At 42.6% G+C, this 18905-nt stretch overlaps 6 protein-coding genes across 6 annotated transcripts; 4 read left to right on the top strand and 2 right to left on the bottom strand.

Annotated features, from left to right (window-relative positions):
• Positions 1–1633: 1633 nt before the first annotated feature.
• Positions 1634–2149, bottom strand: LACBIDRAFT_315720 (uncharacterized protein; the record flags this gene model as incomplete). The annotated part of the gene is made up of 2 exons (XM_001878105.1): positions 1634–2000; positions 2055–2149. 2 exons carry the CDS (start codon positions 2147–2149, stop codon positions 1634–1636), a joined length of 462 nt encoding a protein of 153 aa, XP_001878140.1.
• Positions 2150–4877: 2728 nt separating this feature from the next.
• On the top strand, positions 4878–6582 carry LACBIDRAFT_324776 (uncharacterized protein; the record flags this gene model as incomplete). Its single annotated transcript, XM_001878455.1, has 9 exons — positions 4878–4940; positions 4962–4971; positions 5007–5223; positions 5289–5412; positions 5471–5489; positions 5568–5584; positions 5674–5737; positions 5902–5961; positions 6155–6582. 9 exons carry the CDS (start codon positions 4878–4880, stop codon positions 6580–6582), a joined length of 1002 nt encoding a protein of 333 aa, XP_001878490.1.
• Positions 6583–7417: 835 nt separating this feature from the next.
• LACBIDRAFT_324775 (uncharacterized protein) lies at positions 7418–7957 on the bottom strand (the record flags this gene model as incomplete). Its single annotated transcript, XM_001878104.1, is given in 4 exon segments — positions 7418–7508; positions 7572–7711; positions 7731–7841; positions 7922–7957. 4 exon segments carry the CDS (start codon positions 7955–7957, stop codon positions 7418–7420), a joined length of 378 nt encoding a protein of 125 aa, XP_001878139.1.
• Positions 7958–8218: 261 nt separating this feature from the next.
• On the top strand, positions 8219–11169 carry LACBIDRAFT_324774 (uncharacterized protein; the record flags this gene model as incomplete). Its single annotated transcript, XM_001878454.1, has 11 exons — positions 8219–8302; positions 8353–8406; positions 8460–8513; positions 8559–8693; positions 8742–8816; positions 8866–9130; positions 9415–9530; positions 9885–10149; positions 10199–10413; positions 10468–10771; positions 10820–11169. 11 exons carry the CDS (start codon positions 8219–8221, stop codon positions 11167–11169), a joined length of 1917 nt encoding a protein of 638 aa, XP_001878489.1.
• A 3519-nt stretch (positions 11170–14688) lies between these two features.
• On the top strand, positions 14689–15581 carry LACBIDRAFT_324773 (uncharacterized protein; the record flags this gene model as incomplete). The annotated part of the gene is made up of 2 exons (XM_001878453.1): positions 14689–14815; positions 15121–15581. The coding sequence occupies 2 exons, from the start codon at positions 14689–14691 to the stop codon at positions 15579–15581; spliced, it is 588 nt and encodes a 195-aa protein (XP_001878488.1).
• A 2542-nt stretch (positions 15582–18123) lies between these two features.
• Positions 18124–18400, top strand: LACBIDRAFT_315716 (uncharacterized protein; the record flags this gene model as incomplete). The annotated part of the gene is made up of 2 exons (XM_001878452.1): positions 18124–18151; positions 18204–18400. The coding sequence occupies 2 exons, from the start codon at positions 18124–18126 to the stop codon at positions 18398–18400; spliced, it is 225 nt and encodes a 74-aa protein (XP_001878487.1).
• Positions 18401–18905: the final 505 nt, after the last annotated feature.

The following is an 18905-nucleotide window of genomic DNA, read 5'->3' as shown; positions in this document are numbered from 1 at the left end:
ATCTAGTGATGACCGAGGACGGACAGTATTATAGTGAGGGGGAGATGATACGGAGTGTAACAATACACCCGTAAAAATGCGAATTTTAGCGATTTCTCCTATAAAACCTCCTATAGTAGAAATACAGTCACATTGATCATAAGGATCGTTAGACGCAACCCGGTCTAGTCGATTAAAGTTTACATCCGAGAAATGTGCACGCCTTAGACAGTAGGAATTGCGGTCGGTTTGTGACCGAATCACCTCAATATACTCGAAGTCTAATAAAAGGCTACACTACCATGAAATAGTATGCTACCGAGTGTTCTAGAGTAAAAACACCCCCGCACAGGGTGTTGGAGTTTACACCAAACCAGGGTCTCACCTTATTATGGATTAAAAGATATTAATTCTAAAGATAAACGCGCGAGCGTAGAAACTCGACGCGTACCTGACGCAAGAAGTCATTCGGTCACGTGCTACGAAGCATGATCCAAGAAGTCATGTGGAGAGACGCATCACGCGCATCACGCGCATCAACACATCACAAATCATGGCATCATTGACCCAAGAAAACTAAGCTTCGTGAAATATTCCGAAGTCTGCCAAAAGAGAAAAACTATGAACGATTTGCCGTGCGGTCCGAGGCCCGGGCATAGTATCTAATAATAGAGAGAAAATCACTAAGCGGACCGTTCGTCTCGGCTGAACCGATCGTGAAAACCGTTTACGGCGATTCCCGTGTACGCATCAATACTGATGCGTCGCGTCGCCACAATAGAGAAAACACTATGAAAACTTAAAAGAAGTCAGCTCAGTTGTGCCACGCACAATCGAGCCACTTCAAACCTTTACTAAAAATTCAGTATTAATTCGTCCGACCTCTCGGACAACGCACGGACATATAAATATAAATAGAAGACATAGAATAGTATAAAAAGAGGACGCGCGCAGGCTGAAACGGAAGGAATTATCCCCCGCGTTGACCAGCTGTCGCACTCCCAGTAGCATCTGAGGTAGTGGATAAGTTTGTAATCAATTTAAGGACTTTTCTTCGCAGACATAAGTAACGTGTGCCCGGAACCAGTGTGTTAAGTGGGGATCACAAGGCTTTTGTAAGGTTGTCTCGTCAATTAGTAAGAGAGCTCTCTACTATTACCGAGGAATCCAAGTGAGCATGCTTGAGGAGTCTTTAAGACTAGTTTGGACCGCATCAGAGGCATAATAAAACTCAAGGGAGTTATAAAAGTCTACAAAGCACAATTTCCTTGTCATTTCTTTGTATACAGTTAGAGCGCAATCCCAGAACACCGAGACAGTCCCAATAAAAGCCATTTCCCTTCGAAGACTACTAAAGTTTCGAATTCTACACTGTGTCTGCACGTAAAACAATACCTTTTGTTCCGAAAAGGTCTACTAGACTTAGACAAGTGATATAAAATATACAAAAAACGTTTTCCCGAACTTCTACTTAAGTTCTAACAAAACAAGTGTGGTAATTCTGTTTACCGTACGAACCCGAACTCGAAGTACCGAGCATGTACCTGTGGTGATAAGTGTTTAAGGTGTTTGTGTGTGTGTGTTGTTTAGGTGTTCACGCATCTTGTCAGCGCGTCCGATTACACTATTCTCACTCCCGCGTGCCACGGTCTTCTCAGCGGCAGAGAAGAGCCATCAGTGCGGTGACGGCAAAAAACTGTGTGCTGGCCTTTTCACGTGTTTCATTTGCGGCTGTGAAGCTCTTCTCACAGCCGGCTAAGACGGATCGTGGAACCTTCAGTGCACCATCATAGCCATCTTCTTCATCTGAATCAGGGTGGTTCCTACTAGTATCAACAGGCTTTTGGCGCTTCACACCCTTCTTGGCCTTGTTCAGACGAATGCCCTCAACATATCCTTCCATCTTTGATGCAGTGGCCTCAGATAAGAAGACACTTTGAGGGTGCTCATGAGGTGGGTCAGACTGCCCTTCATTTTCTTTTTGCTTGAAGCATGCATCGAGACACATGACAATATCGGGGCTGGTAATTGAATCAGTCAAAAAAGTGACAAATATATGATGCAACATGACCTACACATCACCTCCAAGCCTCTGAATTGGGTCTCCCCCAAAGCATAGAGGGCACCGAGAACAAAGATAATCACTGGGGCAGTCGCGTGGGATTGGCATTGGAAACGGAGCTTTCAAGTCATCAGCATCTTCTGAATGACGTCGCTTCCAGGAAATGGGGGTGAAAGGAGGAGCTGTTGAGCTGTTAAGAGGCGTTGAGGGCTGAGAAAGTCCAGCATTCGTCAACACATCTTCATCCTCAATTTCAACCGTGCTCACTGGGGGTGGTCAGGTACTAGTCGGAAGGGGCTCTGGTACTGGATCATCAGCAACGGCATCGGCACCAGGCAAATGTGTGGTCTGAGGAGTCGACTCGTTATCAGGAGCAGTTAATTGTGTGGCACGAGAAGTCGATTCTTCATCATTGGGAGAATCAATGGTTTTTGTGCAAACCCCATCATTATAACTGGTAATGATGGTCCAGAAATGATAAAGAACATTGTCAATGTGTTTGTTAGTAGTGTCTTGAAGTCCATTGTACCATCTCAAGGCTTCACTAAATCGGCATCGAAGGGAGTCCTGAACTTGAAGTCAGACCAAAATTCACCTGCCATTTAAGTAAGAAAATACCTTTGTAGTAAGTTTATAACTAGTGTTCGCAAGTTCAGTTCAGTCCGGTTTTTTGCCCCCAAAACGCGCAACCGTGGACCGCAACCGGTCTAGGACCGACCCAGATATTGAGGGAACCGAACCGAACCACCTAGGACCGGTCTATTTCGGTCTATGGAGCCGGTTCAGACCGATCCAGACCGGTTTTTTTGCGTATAATTTATTATACCAATATAAACCATTTGTATCTTGACTATTATTACTCTGAAAAATAAACAGGTTATATGAAATAGTAAAGCATGTAAATACCCGTCATTCTACCAATTTTGAAGAGATTTAATGAAGATTTGACATAGCTATGACTGCAACCGAATTACATCTCGTAGAGACTCGGGTAAAATATGGATTTGGTTATATCTTTCTCAATTCTTAACCATTTTTGATGAAACAAAAACCCAATAAAAGGTAATAAACGTGGTTACAAGGGTATGTAACGCACGTGACCGTTTAACCGGTTGCAACCGATCAAAACCGGTCTTTGAACGGTTTTAATATATTTTCGAAATGAGGCAACCGGCAACCGGACCAACCCCAAATTGGGGCAACTGCAACCGAAAAAAAGACCGGACCATGGTCCGGTTCAGTTCGGTCCACCGGTTTTTTGCGGTCCTATGGACTGAACCTTTAAACACTATTTATAACCTTGGCTTTGAAGAAATTCTTCAACCGTGTTGCACCATGCAGTGGCATTGGGGGAAATATGAAGAAAAAGACACAAGACAAACTCTAAAACTCGAATATCAACAGCCAGGGAAGGGGCAAACAGTGCCGAAGGAAATAATCTGCGTTGGAGCAGCTGGACCGCAGCCGGTCGACATTTGCAAAATTGAAGTTTCAACCTTTCAAGAACTGGAACGCACTTGTTAGTATCTCAAAGCCTAACAGGAAAGACGCATACCACAGAAATGAACTACGATAACCTCTAATGCTCTTGTGATACATTGACAGGCGAGGGTGGTGGCGAAAGCATCCTCAGGGATCGGCAGGCGAAATGATTCTGTCTGAGAAACGAGCCGCATGTACAGCATAATGAGGCAAGGGATCACTTCAAATTTCCAACAATTGGTTTGATTTTCACATTTTCGTCGGTGATTAGAAACAGGAGAAGCAATGTTGGTGGAAGGAGATGAAAAGAACATAATGCCACTTGGATCATCGAGATCGCCGGTGACATCAGCAGTTTGCAAGCCGTCCGCAGAGAGTGATGAACAGCTATTGAGGGGTCGATCACCAGCAAAGCCGACCTGTCCTGGCAATGGCTTAAGATTTCTCTGCTGGCTAAACCTTCTCTCATCTGGTAGGAGGACCAGTGGATGAATTCCACTCAGCCTGGAGAGGTAGTGGACAGCTCTGCCACTTATCGGGGTGTAATATAATGGGCTCAGGATGGAGTGAAATTTTTTGGAATGCAAGGTCGCATATTGTAGAAATATGGAAGGAGGGCAGAACACGCGCGTGCAAGTGGAGGGAGGGGGTCGTATGAAAAGTCAAAAGGGGAGTGGCTTGACTTGACAGATGGGCCGCAGATGGGGTGGCCAGCTATGTACAATCACTCCATTGTCCACCCAGAATGGACATCTGATAGAAATTGTGTAGATAATACAGGTTGCATTCTAATCTAGGAGGCAGTGAGACAGGCGACGCATAGTCGAACCGACAATGACCGACATGAAGTCAAAGTCAAGACAAGTCAATACAACCGATGCGAAGTCAAAGTCGCAAGGTGAATGACACATAGTCAACTTCGCAGAACATGAGAGAGATACCTTTGAACTAGAAGTGGGCCATTAATTTGCAAAAAAACTTGTGGTTGAAGACTTTGTACATACCGTTCAAGTGATCAATACAATCAGCTCATTGCAGCTGGCTAGGAAAGCAGAAACATGAGAGGTTACTTTAATCTACAGGGGGGCCGTTAATTTGCAAGAGAACAGGTGTCAAAAAACATACGTTGATACGAGAAGTGAGTGTCTGGGAGAAGGTAAGGACGATGTAAGTGGGGATGAAGAGGGATGAAGGTGGAAGGTGAGGAGGGTAAGAGGGTAAGAACAGAGAACAGGTTATGTTGAACGTTGAGGCTTGAGGAATGGGTTGTTGAATGATGGCGAGTGGTCCTTGATTGTTGTTGAGAGCATTGATAAACAAAGTTCTCACACCACTCATCTGAGTCATCATCGATATGTCTTGCACCCACCTATGTCTGTTTCCCCTCGTCTGTCTCCCCTACGTCTGTCTCCCCTATGTATGCCCACAGTCCGCCCAGTATATACTCAGTAAGTGTTGAACTCTACTACTACCACCCTTTTAGCTAACCTCATTGGCAGTCAATCCGCCAGTACGTCTTTCCTCTCCCCACCCCACACAAAATTCGACTTTGCATCGTTTTGTCCCATTAAACGACTTCAACTTTGCGTCGGTCATTCCATTTTCATTTGTGATGTTGACTTTGCGTCCGTCACATCCAGATTTGACTTTGCGTCGTCTGGGCCATCTTTTACTGTCGATCAGAAGGTGACCACGTCCAGGTTAATATGTGAATATACAGTCATTCCTTGGGGCTATCGTTGGATTTACAATACGGTTTTTACAGACCTCAAGAACTCCTAGTATCTCGTGCAATCTACCCATTGGGATTGAAAGGTTTGCGACACATTTTGATATTTAAGGTGGTGAACTCATTTGTGGTATTTGCAGCGTACACATTCTTGAACGGTGTATGTACACCTCTCTATCCAAATTCTGCGAAGTTTAACCTTGCGTCGTTTTGTTCAGTTGACGACCTTGACTTTGCGTCAGTCGTTCTCTCAAAACTTGTGCATGACATTGACTTTGCGTCGCTCATGACTGGATTTGACTTTGCGTCGTCCAGATTATCTTCGCATCATCGTAACAGACCTGCAAAGAACATTCTACGCATCTTAAGGTGCGTGTATGTGAATATTGCCTGAGCTTGAACCTAACTAATCATGTTACAGAGCTCTGACTTTGTGAAACTGAAGACATTCAACCGTGCCAATTGCAATTCGAGAGTTTTACCATGTACATAGATATCAAACAACCGAACAACCGATAACATTGAACTAACTCTAACTACACATATAGATTCTGCAGCGATCAACTGATATAATGTATGTAGACAATTAGATTCCCTGTGTATCCCACCTAAGTATTTGTAGAAAGCATGCAAAATTGTTCCATAACAGCTGAAGTACTGGATAAGGACCCACTTCTTCTCCTTCGTAATCGAGGAAAACCACATGAACGTAGGTATCCACTCTCATCTTCTGGTACAATATACTAAATGTAACCCAGCTATACAGTGGTGCAATGGACGGGTGGGAGCTGTTCTCCAAGGGGGGTTTTTCTTCGTCACCAGCCCAAATATGGATGTCATATATCAACTGCCACTGGGCGGAAATCGAGCGATGTTCCTTTGATGCGACTTCCGTTACACAGATGACGACCCACTTCTCTGGCCACAGCCGTACATCAGCTCAGCCTGCCATTATGGCGCAATCCCGCACCAGCTAGAACATGATGGCCCAATGGATATCTTGTGGTGGAATCCCAACCAGACGGACCTCTTGGTCAATTCTTCTGACCTGATCCTTGGCATTGGAAAAATTCCTCATGCCCGTTTGCTCCAATTTCAACAATTAGTGGGGGGGCTTCAGGACCATGTTGAGAAATACAAATCAGACAATTCTCATCCAACGAAGAATTCGGAAATCATCACACTTTCGAACTGGCTAAGCCAGGGTCTCTCTCGTCTGGAACAACTACCAATGGATGTTACACAAGTCAAATTCTGTGTGGCTGAAGTCCAACAAGCTTATTTAGAATTAACAGCTGGACTCAACTATCTCTATATCTACAAACCCTGAATGGACGGGATTCTCCCACCCACTACCGAAACTGCACGGACCATTGGTGTATTCACCATGGATTCGACCATTGTGCAAGAATTTACGAGGGCTGGGCTCCCAGTCTGGTTCCTGCGCCCCACTCATACCTTGCCCGGTGTTCATGTTGATTCATTCATCGAAACCAGAAAGCCAAATGAATTTCTTGAACTTTGTGATGCCGAAACAAAGTTCGATACTGTTTTCTGCGGTTCAGCCAACGATCCAAAAAAATGCAGGGCAATTGTGCTTCACTCACGGCAATTCTTCTCCTATTACAACCCATTCACCCTCTACATCGTCACCCTGAGGGAAAACATGTCAGGAACAAAAGAGCCACAGGGAAACGTGTCTGGAACACAAGCATCTGCACAGGGAAGTCAACAGGCAACAGTCCGACCATTATGTGGCGAGGAAAGTCGGCGGACACAAGTATCGAGCCATTCTGAGAAGGCTGGCATTCCTTGTGAGTATCTTGTGTATGATAACATTGTTACTATGGACAAACCTCTCTGTTGCAGACCGTTGTTCAGCGAAAGGTGGTTCAGTGAAAGGGACCAGCCGAAATAAGTTCCAAGAGATGTCCAGCCCATTGCTTCCACCAGCAATCCCTGAATGGAGGGATGCCCTTGCTGCTGTTGACACCAACCCAAGCAATCGCGTCACTGAACAGATTGATCCAGTCCATAGTGGGTATATGTTCCCTGATCCTGGCCTATTCATTAGCTGCATGACCGAAGAGAAAACAAATCAATACCTTCATCAATGGCTGTGCCTCAGAACCACCTTCATTTATCGACTTAGTGCACCATTGTCATCAGCCCAGCCACTGTCCAATCAAGCCTGGCACGATCTTTTGAATTCGTCTGAGGAAAGGCAGCCCTCTGGCTCCAAATCCTCCAATCCCTCTAAACCAATGAAAGTGTTTCAGCGTGCAGAAACATTAAAAGAGATACTTGGTGATTGCTTACATGAAGTTGGGGTTGAGCTGGTGCCCAATGACAGGCTCACTCCTCTGCACTGGGGAGAATGCGATGTCGGTGCCTCCATTCCATGTCACATCATCCAGGAAATCCTCTACGAGCTCTTCAGCTTGAACTTTCAATACAAACTATCAGCTTTGCACTCACATGCGAAATCGGCGAATTTCGAAATTCATGACCCCCACAATGCCCTGGTTGCGTGTTTCCCAGAACAGTCAACTTTGGCAGTCGAGCTGTCAAAAGGAAATATAGGGCTTGCTGCAAATAGAATCAAAGACCGACTGTTATTCAGTCTGTGAAATTGAAGAATTGGAGCGTGAAGTGGCTCGTTTCTACACCCAGTCCTTCTTCAACTTTTTTGGTCGTGCAGCCATTGTTCCTTGTCGAATTATCTAATGATTTTACATTGTGGCCACATTTTGAACAGTTTTGGACGATATATATTACTACTTTTGTCAATCTATTGTTTTTTGTTATTCGCCTGTGGAGGTGGCCCACACATCAAGACAATGCTACAGGTATGTGACACATTTATACTCTGCATTGGTTGAGCTGATTCCCCCCCTTTTCACCCATACCACCTTAAGCTGTTTATACATATGCCCCAGAACAACCAAACTTATCCAAACTGTGTAATGCGTTCCCGGAAGGCTACCCTTCCTGACATTCCGCTTCCTGAAACTCACGCCAAACCTGGCACGAGGACTCGTGTAATGAAGGTTTGCATTCTTATCGTCTGCCAATGCTTTTACCAATGCACAAGATGTAGAATGCTGTGAAACTGCAAGCCCGTAAACACAAAACCATCGAAGCTGATTCCAAGGTAGGAATGAATCACACCTATCCAAATGCTTTTTCTGACGTGTAAAATTCTAGAACTCTATGGATGTCAAATTGAAAGAACCTGAAGAGGTCGATATTGTTGCCAAGGTACTTAGATTGTTGTCTCACTCAATGCCCTCCACTTACTTATAGAATGTAGACAGCCATGGAAACACCTGTCCTCGAAGAAAGAGAAACGAAGAACGTGACAGAGCTGGGGAACAGGAAGTGGCATTGAACATCGACAATCACATCCCTTCTACGAGTTTGTCTGCAGACATTCCAGATGTACGAAACTTTCTGCCACTTTGATGCCTCTATTCAACCACATTCCAGACTGCGGCTGTTGATACTAGTGAACAATTTGTTGCCACTCTCTCTGTCAATGCTCGAGGACTTAGAAATGAAGAGGTAAGATATTGTCTACCAACCCAATGCCCTTCTGATTGTAAAAACTTAGAATGATGGTAATGTTACTGCTACAACCCGCGACATACAGCCGCCTCAAAAACCGAGACCCATAAGATGGCAGATTCGTAATGGGCATGATTCACAGAATGACGACAACAAAGACGATCAATTCCTTTCATCCCGCAGAGGTTATCGCCAACTGCAATTCACTATTCGTGACAGCAGCCCAGACCCTGATGGTGTCGTCTTCAAGGGATTCACTTCACGCATTTCAAAAGCCAGTAACAAAAAGGCTGACATTGACATGGAGGATGGTCAGTATGATCCTGACACAGAAGATCATCCTGCTCGAAACACAACTGTCACATCTTTTGAATTCCCTTCCACTACAACTCCAGCCCTTTCTTGCCCCACGACTCAAGCCCATTTGTTGGATAAGCAAAATCCTAGCTTGGATGAGGAAGACACAGTGGATCCGATTACGGGGAAACTGTCGCAGCTGCCCATATGAAATGTCAGGAGCATATCGCTTTTCTAAGACGTGTGGATGATATGAACTCTAAAGCTGCTGTGGCACCATCTCCTCCTCGTTTTACAGCTCAGCAGAAGTCCAAGGGCCGTGCCGATCATGTCAGCAACAATGATTCTTCTGGTGTTGAGGATGATGGCGGTTCTGATGGGGAGAATCTAGCTAACGAGTCATTAGAGAAGCCTGTGAGCAAGAAATCAAAGGATGCTGCCAACGTCGCTTGCCTTCTCAAAAAGGCATTGTTTGATTCAAATGATGAACGCCAATGTCATTCCAACACTGAATCCATACACAAACCCTCAAAACAGAACTTAACTTGATCACGTTCATCTGCCGATGCTACCAATAATCATGACGAGGATGATGATGCTGACAATGACGCCGACGCTGATGCCGACACCGACACCGACGCTGATGGCGCTGAAGCTGATGCTGACGATGAACTGGACACCCTTTGCCGCAAACCCATACCCAAACCCACAAAAAAGAAGTCAATGTGATCACGTTCATCTGCCAATGCCACCAATAATCACGACAAGGACGATGAGGTTGAGGCTGACGACGAATTGGAAACCCATCGCCACAAATCAGGTCCCCTCCCAAAGGCTGCAAAAGAGGCTGCCTTCGCAGCACATCAAGAGTATCTCAACAAGCTGGAAGCCTTGGCTTCTGAATATGACAAGCCTCTGAAGCTTCTCCTTCAACTCGTCGCTCAAGAAGTCAAGACAAGTCATCATCTCAACCCTTGGTCAGCCTTCCAGCACTGGTACACCCACTTTGGTAATGTCAAGAAAACAAAAGATAGTGTGTATCTCCAATGTCCCCACCGCACCAGAAGCTGATGTAAATACAGTTTCTGCGCAAGCGTGGGCTAAGTTTGTTGCAAGACTTTATAAACAGGAGCTCGACTCTCTGGGAGAGAAACCTTCGCAGCAAGATATTCATGAGCATTTCAAGGAACAACTTGATTATTATCGCAATGTTGTTGTGGCATTTTTGGAATCCAAGCGAGACAACGGAAAGTTCCCACAGGTTATAAAGAAAGTTGTTGAGCCATTTATCAAATTAGTATGTTATCGCTCTCTTAACATCCTATCTCTCTCATACTAACACGTGTTTTAGGCCACCAGAGCTTACAAGGAGACAGGGATTCAAGTCTTTGGATTTGCAATTGTCGTCAATGCCAATTCAACTTCAAGCTTGGCTTGGGGCAGTAGCCGCGAATACGAAAAGCTTCGTGCACGTTACAAGTCATCTGTCAAGACCCAGCTGAGAGATTACGAGGGGATGTTCAAGTTGGCAGAGATGGACCAGCGAATGGCAGGTTCCTCAAACAGTCTGTTGGTTCACGTTGAGCCAAAGTCCACTGAAAATAAGTGGGATTGCCTCATGCGAGTTCTTGGTGAATTTTTGCGAAGCGATCTGAGTAAGTTGTTTCTTTGTCATAGAGGCATCTTTAACATTGGTACATTAGTCGAAATCTTAACTGCCCGCAACGAAGAAGGTGGCAACATGAAGAAGGTTACCATGAATTGGTCTTGGACTGACTTCGCGTTCAAGAATGAGGTCACCATTATTGGATGGGGTCTTGTAAATGAATTCCCCTGTGAAGGATTCACCTTGAAGGGGAAGGGGAAGGGGGAGGCGTTCTTCCAATGGATTGTTCAGTCCCGGGTTGATGAGTATAAGTGGAAGAGGGGAAGGCAGGTCAGCGATGACGAGGAGATTGATATGGACTCATCACTCAAATCGCCATATGTTCGAATTGTGTCGTGGACCTCAGATAAGTCTAATGTGCTTTTTTTTGTATTATCTTGCATCTAACACTACATGATAGAGCAACGAAAGCAACGTCTGATTAAACAGCAAGACATTCCCCTTGTTGTAGACATAACAACTGGTGGCTACCACTTTTATCATTAAACATGGACATAGGTTCATGTCCTTTCATACAAACTGTCACAAAGTTTATGAGAGGCATTTCATTAGGATGTCCTATCAATTTCATTCATGTAATTGTCTGAGCTTTTCATAAACTTTGGGGAGGTTTTGAGATATATTTCATAAGTCTTCATACTGATTTCATTACTGATTTCATATGCCTTCCCTGGTGATTTCATTGTGCTTTCATTGGAATGTCCAGAGTATTTCATTGCACTTTCATTGAATATTTCATTAGAATGTCCAGGGTATTTCATTGTGCTTTCATTGAATATTTCATTAGAATATCTGGGGTATTTCATTGTGCTTTCATTAGAATATGCAGTGTATTTCATTGTGCTTTCATTAGAATATGTAGGGTATTTCATTGCACTTTCATTGAATATTTCATTAGAATGTCTAGGGTATTTCATTGTGCTTTCATTGAATATTTCATTGCACTTTCATTGAATATTTCATTAGAATGTCTGGGGTATTTCATTGCGCTTTCATTAGAATTTTCAGGACATTTCATTGTGCTTTCATTGAATATTTCATTACAATGTCTAGGGTATTTCATTGCACTTTCATTAGAATGTCCAGGATATTTCATTGCACTTTCATTGAATATTTCATTGTTGACACATGTCAGGGTCCATCTAATGGGCTCTTGGGAGGGTAGTCACATGACCAACTTCCTAAAATGGTCAGAAAAAGAAAGTTGTAGCCCTGCAATGTAGCTTTCTGAATCCATTTGAATCATGTTCAAAAGTATTCCTGTTGTGGAGATATGAGGTGCATGATTTTCAAAAGCACCACTTTTCTTCTTCTTTTGCATTTTTCTCCATGAAAACAACACCAAACAATGTGATTTCAACACCTTTAGAAAGCTAAGAGAAGGGGCTACAAATATATAGAGCAATCATCCTAGACCAATCCTTGACATTTTTCTTGGTGAGTTGGGGCTGAAAATATTTCACAAGGCACTTCTCATACCTACTAACACCATCCTAAAGAAATAAACAGAGGTCCTATTAGACAAGGATGTGAAACCCCCACACCTTTCTTGCTGTATGCAAAATGTATTTTTATTGGGGACTTTTCAAGTTATACCCAGTGACAATCTATTTTCTATTATGCTATACTTCAGGCATTGTTTGAAAGACATCCTAAGTCTCCATGGATTAACTCAAAAGGATGGTAGCATTTTTTCTTTTTGCAGGAAAGAAGGACCAATGCTGTAGATACTTGTTTACTTCCAGAAAAACTCTGGAAATTAGCTTCTACAGACATTATGCAATGTTCATTTAAATATTTCTACCTACCTTTTGTATTATGCACACTACAAACATTGATAGGGAGTCATTTTACCTCATTCCAACAAATATATTAAGTGAAAAATACATAAATTGACAACAAGTTCGAATTTACCTTTTAGGGGAGGATATAAATTTTCTAGCCCAAAGACTTTATGAAGCTCATAACAATAGTAGGGAGATCCAGTGTTCAAAATATCTCTTCCTCAAGTTGTGAATTGCTTCCAGTAGGTTGCAGTCATTCAGAATTTCCCACTTTGTCACATCCCATTTTTGGGAGTTGTCACAGTCAATGCCCTGCCTTATCCTGAGTTTTGATTTGTTCATGCCCAGACTTGGTATATACAATCTACACCTCTTTAGCTATGTTTCATGCACCAGAGTTTAGTTCTTAAAATGTCTGGTTCTTGTGTTATAGCACCAACTTTGTCCAAAAAATCATGTGACATTACTTTTGATCAGTCAGTGTACATAGTCAAGGACACTTCAAACTAAATGTCAGAAAAGTGGACTACATACTTTTGAAATATCAAAAGAGGACACTGTTAACTTTTGTAGTTTCAAAAAGGAGACACTACAAACTTTTGTAATGAAAAAAGCGGACACTACAAACTTTTGTAATAGAAAAAGCAGACACTACAAACTCTTCTAGTGGATGGCCTAGATAATTATATGCCAATAACTTTAGTCAAGAGTATCAGTAAATTTTTGTAGTCTATGTCCAACTTTTGTAGCCTATGTCTGAGCTTTGTAGTCTGTTAGTAAACTTTGTAGGCTATGTCTGACTTTTGTAGTGTTTTGTAGTCTATCAGTAAACTTTGTAGTCTATGTCCAACTTTTGTAGTGTTTTGTAGTCTATTAGTAAACTTTATAATCTATATCTGATTTTTGTAGTCTATCAGTAATCTTTTGTAGTCTCTCAGTGTCAATTTCCCTTTTAGGGTATGCACCTACCTTTTTGGGTGAATTTTCCCACAATACAATATTTGTAGCCCCTTCTCTTAGCTTTCTAAAGGTGTTGAAATCACGTTGTTTGGTGTTGTTTTCATGGAGAAAAATGCAAAAGAAGAAGAAAAGTGGTGCTTTTGAAAATCATGCACCTCATATCTCCACAACAGGAATACTTTTGAACATGATTCAAATGGATTCAGAAAGCTACATTGCAGGGCTACAACTTTCTTTTACTGACCATTTTAGGAAGTTGGTCATGTGACCACCCTCCCAAGAGCCCATTAGATGGACCCTGACATGTGTCAACAATGAAATATTCAATGAAAGCGCAATGAAATATCCTAGAAATTGTAATGAAAGTGCAATGAAATACCCTAGACATTGTAATGAAATATTCAATGAAAGCACAATGAAATGTCCTGAAAATTCTAATGAAAGCGCAATGAAATACCCCAGACATTCTAATGAAATATTCAATGAAAGTGCAATGAAATATTCAATGAAAGCACAATGAAATACCCTAGACATTCTAATGAAATATTCAATGAAAGTGCAATGAAATACCCTGCATATTCTAATGAAAGCACAATGAAATACCCTGGACATTCTAATGAAATATTCAATGAAAGTGCAATGAAATACTCTGGACATTCCAATGAAAGCACAATGAAATCACCAGGGAAGGCATATGAAATCAGTAATGAAATCAGTATGAAGACTTATGAAATATATCTCAAAACCTCCCCAAAGTTTATGAAAAGCTCAGACAATTACATGAATGAAATTGATAGGACATCCTAATGAAATGCCTCTCATAAACTTTGTGACAGTTCATATGAAAGGCCATGGACCTATGTCCATGTTTAATGATAAATAATGGTTCCCACTGGTGACATAACGGGGAAGGTCTTATTGACTGTTTACAATTCGAAAGTCTGGGCCAAGTCAGCTGAAGCCACTGGCCAGAAGCCTCACCAATCAGTCAGAGCAGGGAGCGACGACAAGGAAGATTTTGCAGGACTCACCACCAACCCCCCTTATCACCGTCCAGCTCATAATCCTCACCCAACCTTGCCTCACTCACAAGATTACCAGCAACATGTGCCCAGCAACTGCTCCCCTCAGTCCCGATCTTCAATGAACCCTCATAATCAACATGGTTACCAACAACGCATGCCCAGCAATCCCGCTCCACACTCCCGAACTTCAGTGGACTCTCACAATCGTATTGGTTATCAACAACAAGCAGCCACTGACTCCAGTCTTCGCTCTCCTCACTTATGGTCTTTAGCGGATCCTGGCAATCATGGTCTGGACTACCCACGAGCATCAATCAACTCTGGTCCACACTCTCCTTGCCTACAATCTTTAGCAGATTACAGTGATCGTGGTCAGGACTACCAACGAGCTCCCATAAATTCCTGAGCCCGCTCCCCTCACCCTCAATCTACAACAAATCCTTATGATCATGAGCAAACTCACCAATGGTGGGATCCCACAATTCTACCTCAGACAAAGAAGCCTTATCAACCAGATCCAGCGAACCATGATCGTCGTGGCCATAATCGAAACTTTTACACTGGCGTAGAAGATGATGAATATCGACATACATGTGATTTCACCCCTGGGCACAATCAGAGTCGCTACCACGAAATTGATGATGATCATCGCGGTGGCGCCCGTGAGGCATCTAATCCACCTCCATTAGACCGCCAGCATACCAGTCACAATGGGGATGGCCACTGTCTTCCCGATCACTACAATGCAGGCCCAGCACGCAGTCACCATGCCTTAGAAGACCCTTGCAATCTCGCAAAGCGGTCTTACAACGAAGAGGATGTGGGACATCCTGTCATGGGTACTTCTTATCCTGAGCCACCTCCGAAGAAGCATAAGATATCACAGCTTGATGACAGTGCTATCTGCAAGGTTGCTCCCTTGCCAGCACGGCAAATCCCATCTGGTGGTCACCCGACCTCTCCAAACAATGGCAGGCCAGGCTCTTCGAAGGATTTGTCCAGGGGTTATCCTCCAGATGGAAGGCATTAGTTTGACTTGGTCGTTTCATGCTCTATCGGGATATTTCGTAGTAGTCTACTTTGTTATCTCATTTGCTACCTTATGTTTTCAAGTATGATTTATGATTGCTATGTTTTACAGTTGTTTCATTTCCTATTGGGATATTTCATAGTAGTCTACTTTGTTATCTCATTTACTACCTTATGTTTTCAAGTATGATTTATGATTGCTATGTTTTACTGAGTTCTATGCACTGTATGTAGTATGTTATGGTTGATTTCCGTGAACGACAATCACCTTGGCAATTTTGTATTTGTTTGTGAAAGCTATAAGTACACTAACTGGGAAAAAAGAATGTCTGGTCATTTTTTGGACAAAGTTGGTGCTGTAACACAAGAACCAAACATTTTCAGAACTAAGCTCTGGTGTATGAGACATAGCTAAGGAGGTGTAGATTGTACATACCAAGTCTGGGGATGAATGAATGAAAACTCAGGATAAGGCAGAGCATTCACTGTGACAACTTCCAAAAATGGGATTTGACAAAATGGGAAATTCTGAATGACTGCAACCTACTGGAAGCAATTCACAATTTGAAGCAGAAATATTTTAAACACTCAATCTCCCTGCTATTGTCATAAGCCCCATAAAGTCTCTGAGATATAAAATTCTATAGTCTCCCCAAAAAAGTGAATTTGAATTGATTCCCCTCCTTGGACATTTGCAGTTGCAAATATTGCCCAGGATTGATAGGAGAAGGTATCTATTGTCATAGTATTGTACATATACATAACTATTACTGTTCCATGATCTGATTTGACCACATTACCAGGAATAAAGCATTTAATGGCTAATAAAACTACAAGAAACTCTGAAAATTAAGAGACATATAGTCAATATGGTTCCCAGAAACCTTGCTTCCAAGGGGTTACAGTTAATATGGGTGTTGTGAAATGTCCATGCCAAGTGCTTCTACCTATCTCTTGAGTTTTGGGCACAGATGCTTCTCAAATGGCCCACAAAGCTCACTGAAGCATGACAGAGAGATTTCCAAATCAGGCCTAGAAAGGTCTGGGGGTCTCAGATCCTTGTATGAATAGGACCTCTGTTTATTTCCTTGGGATAGTGTTCCTAGGTATGAGAAGTGCCTTGTGAAATATTTTCAGCCCCAATTCACCAAGAAAAATGTCAAGGATTGGTCCAGGACGATTGCTCTATGCAAAATGTACTTTTCTTGGGGACTATTCAAGTTATACCCAGTGTAAATTTATTTGCTATCATATTATACTTCAGGTGTTGTTTAAAGGACATCCTGAGTCTCCATGGATTAACTCAAAAGGGTGGTAGCATTTTTTCTTCTTGCAGAAAAGAAGGACCAATGTTGTAGATACTTGTTTACTTTCAGAAAAACTCAGGAAATTAACTTCTACAGACATCATGCAATGGTCATTTTAACATTTCTACCTACCTTTTGTATTATACACACTACAAACATTAATAGGGAGTCATTTTTCCTCATTCCAACAAATATATTGAGTGAAAAATACATAAAGTGGAGAACAAGTTCAAATTTACCTTTTAGGGGAGGATATAAAATTTCTAGCCCAAAGACTTTATGAAGCTCATAACAATAGCAGGGAGATCCAGTGTTCAAAATATCTCTTCCTCAAGTTGTGAATTGCTTCCAGTAGGTTGCAGTCATTCAGAATTTCCTATTTTGTCAAATCCCATTTTTGGAAGTTGTCACAGTGAATGCTCTGCCTTATCCTGAGTTTTCATTCATTCATCCCCAGACTTGGTATGTACAATCTACACCTCTTTAGCTATGTCTCATACACCAGAGCTTAGTTCTGAAAATGTTTGGTTCTTGTGTTACAGCACCAACTTTGTCCGGAAAATGACCAGACATTCTTTTTTCCCAGTTAGTGTACCTGTAGTATGTTAGTATCAGCACCAACCAACATTGCAAATGCAGGTGGAGGCTTGTAGTTCCCTCCATCGCCTGCCAATGATAGCTGCTGTCAAAGCAATGTAAAATTAATTAAAATCATGAACAGTTGAACTTCTGCTTTGCTGACTACTTTCAAGCATGTACATAAAAGATACCAGTTCATTTAAACAAGTCCTCTTCCCATGCTAATAAGATGGACATTGAAACAAAAATCAACTTGGGTACTTGGATCCTTGGGAGTCCCTGTATACCAGAAAAAAATTAGATGGGAGTCCCTCAGTTAAAGGAATCCCATGGAACAACTCCTAAGGGACTCCCACATCTCTTGGATTCCCAAGACAGGAGAGGCAAATTATGGAAGTCCAGAAGGATACCAGAGGAATCCCAAGGGAATACCTGGGTACCCCCAAGGGAATCCAATAAATAGGTGGGTTATACCATGGTATTGGTCCCTCACAGGGTAGTCTTATTGGCATGGACTAACTACCCTAAGAGGGTACCTTTAGGTGGTTGCCTGAAGTGAGTGAAGGCAGGTGGAATCCAGTGGAGTCCATGTGGATTGCATGGGGGATGGTAAAGTATTGGCACAATGCATCACAGTCCTGACCACAACTCTCACGAATGGGTTCTGATTTCTGCTCAGCCCCAGGTAAGCACCATTATTCACACTTATTTTCCTTTATTTTCAACAATTGTTGCAGCTACTTCTGTGGATGCAGAGCGAGCATTCTCCACTGGTCACCATCAGATCAATTTTACCCAGCACAATATCAACTCTCAAACATTCAAAGCAGAAATGGCTCTTGGATCCTGGATTAAATCCCCCCTCTACCCAGGCTTCAATAAAGTTACACAAATGATTGAAAAAAAGATGGACAATGATTTCTTTTCCTCTTGAATAGCTTTTGTAACACTTTATGTCACCAAAATTGTTCTTTCAATACCTCTACCTAAATATCAGGTTTCAGAGTGGCCAAGTCATGCTAATACACACCCCAAAACACACTCTGTGATCAAGGCTCAGTCACAGCAGCATTATATGAGGGGAAAGACATCAAATTATGATATATCAATAACTTTAGTTTTAATGTACTCAATTTAGATAATATCAAGGGGGTGGTGGAACGTGGAATTTACATATACAGTTGCAAGAAGAATTAAGGCTGTAGTGCTCAACCCCCCCTCCCCTCACCACCCCAAATCCAGTATCTTCTTCCCACCCTCCTATATTTTTCTTAGAAGGAACCATCGGTTATTGGCAGCCATCACCTCCGAACATTGTTTACCAATGACAGCGACAACCTTCCATGGTTCTCCATGCTCATTGAAGTCATCAACTGACCTGGCCAGCACTGGTGCCATGCCAACCACCTATGCGCCCAACATTGACTCCAGGGTGTCAC

Source organism: Laccaria bicolor, genomic scaffold (assembly GCF_000143565.1).
Source record: "Laccaria bicolor S238N-H82 LACBIscaffold_6 genomic scaffold, whole genome shotgun sequence".
In the NCBI taxonomy this organism is placed as follows: Eukaryota; Fungi; Basidiomycota; class Agaricomycetes; order Agaricales; family Hydnangiaceae; genus Laccaria; species Laccaria bicolor.
Note: the sequence above shows the minus strand (reverse complement) of the source record. Positions and strands in the feature narration are given on the sequence as shown.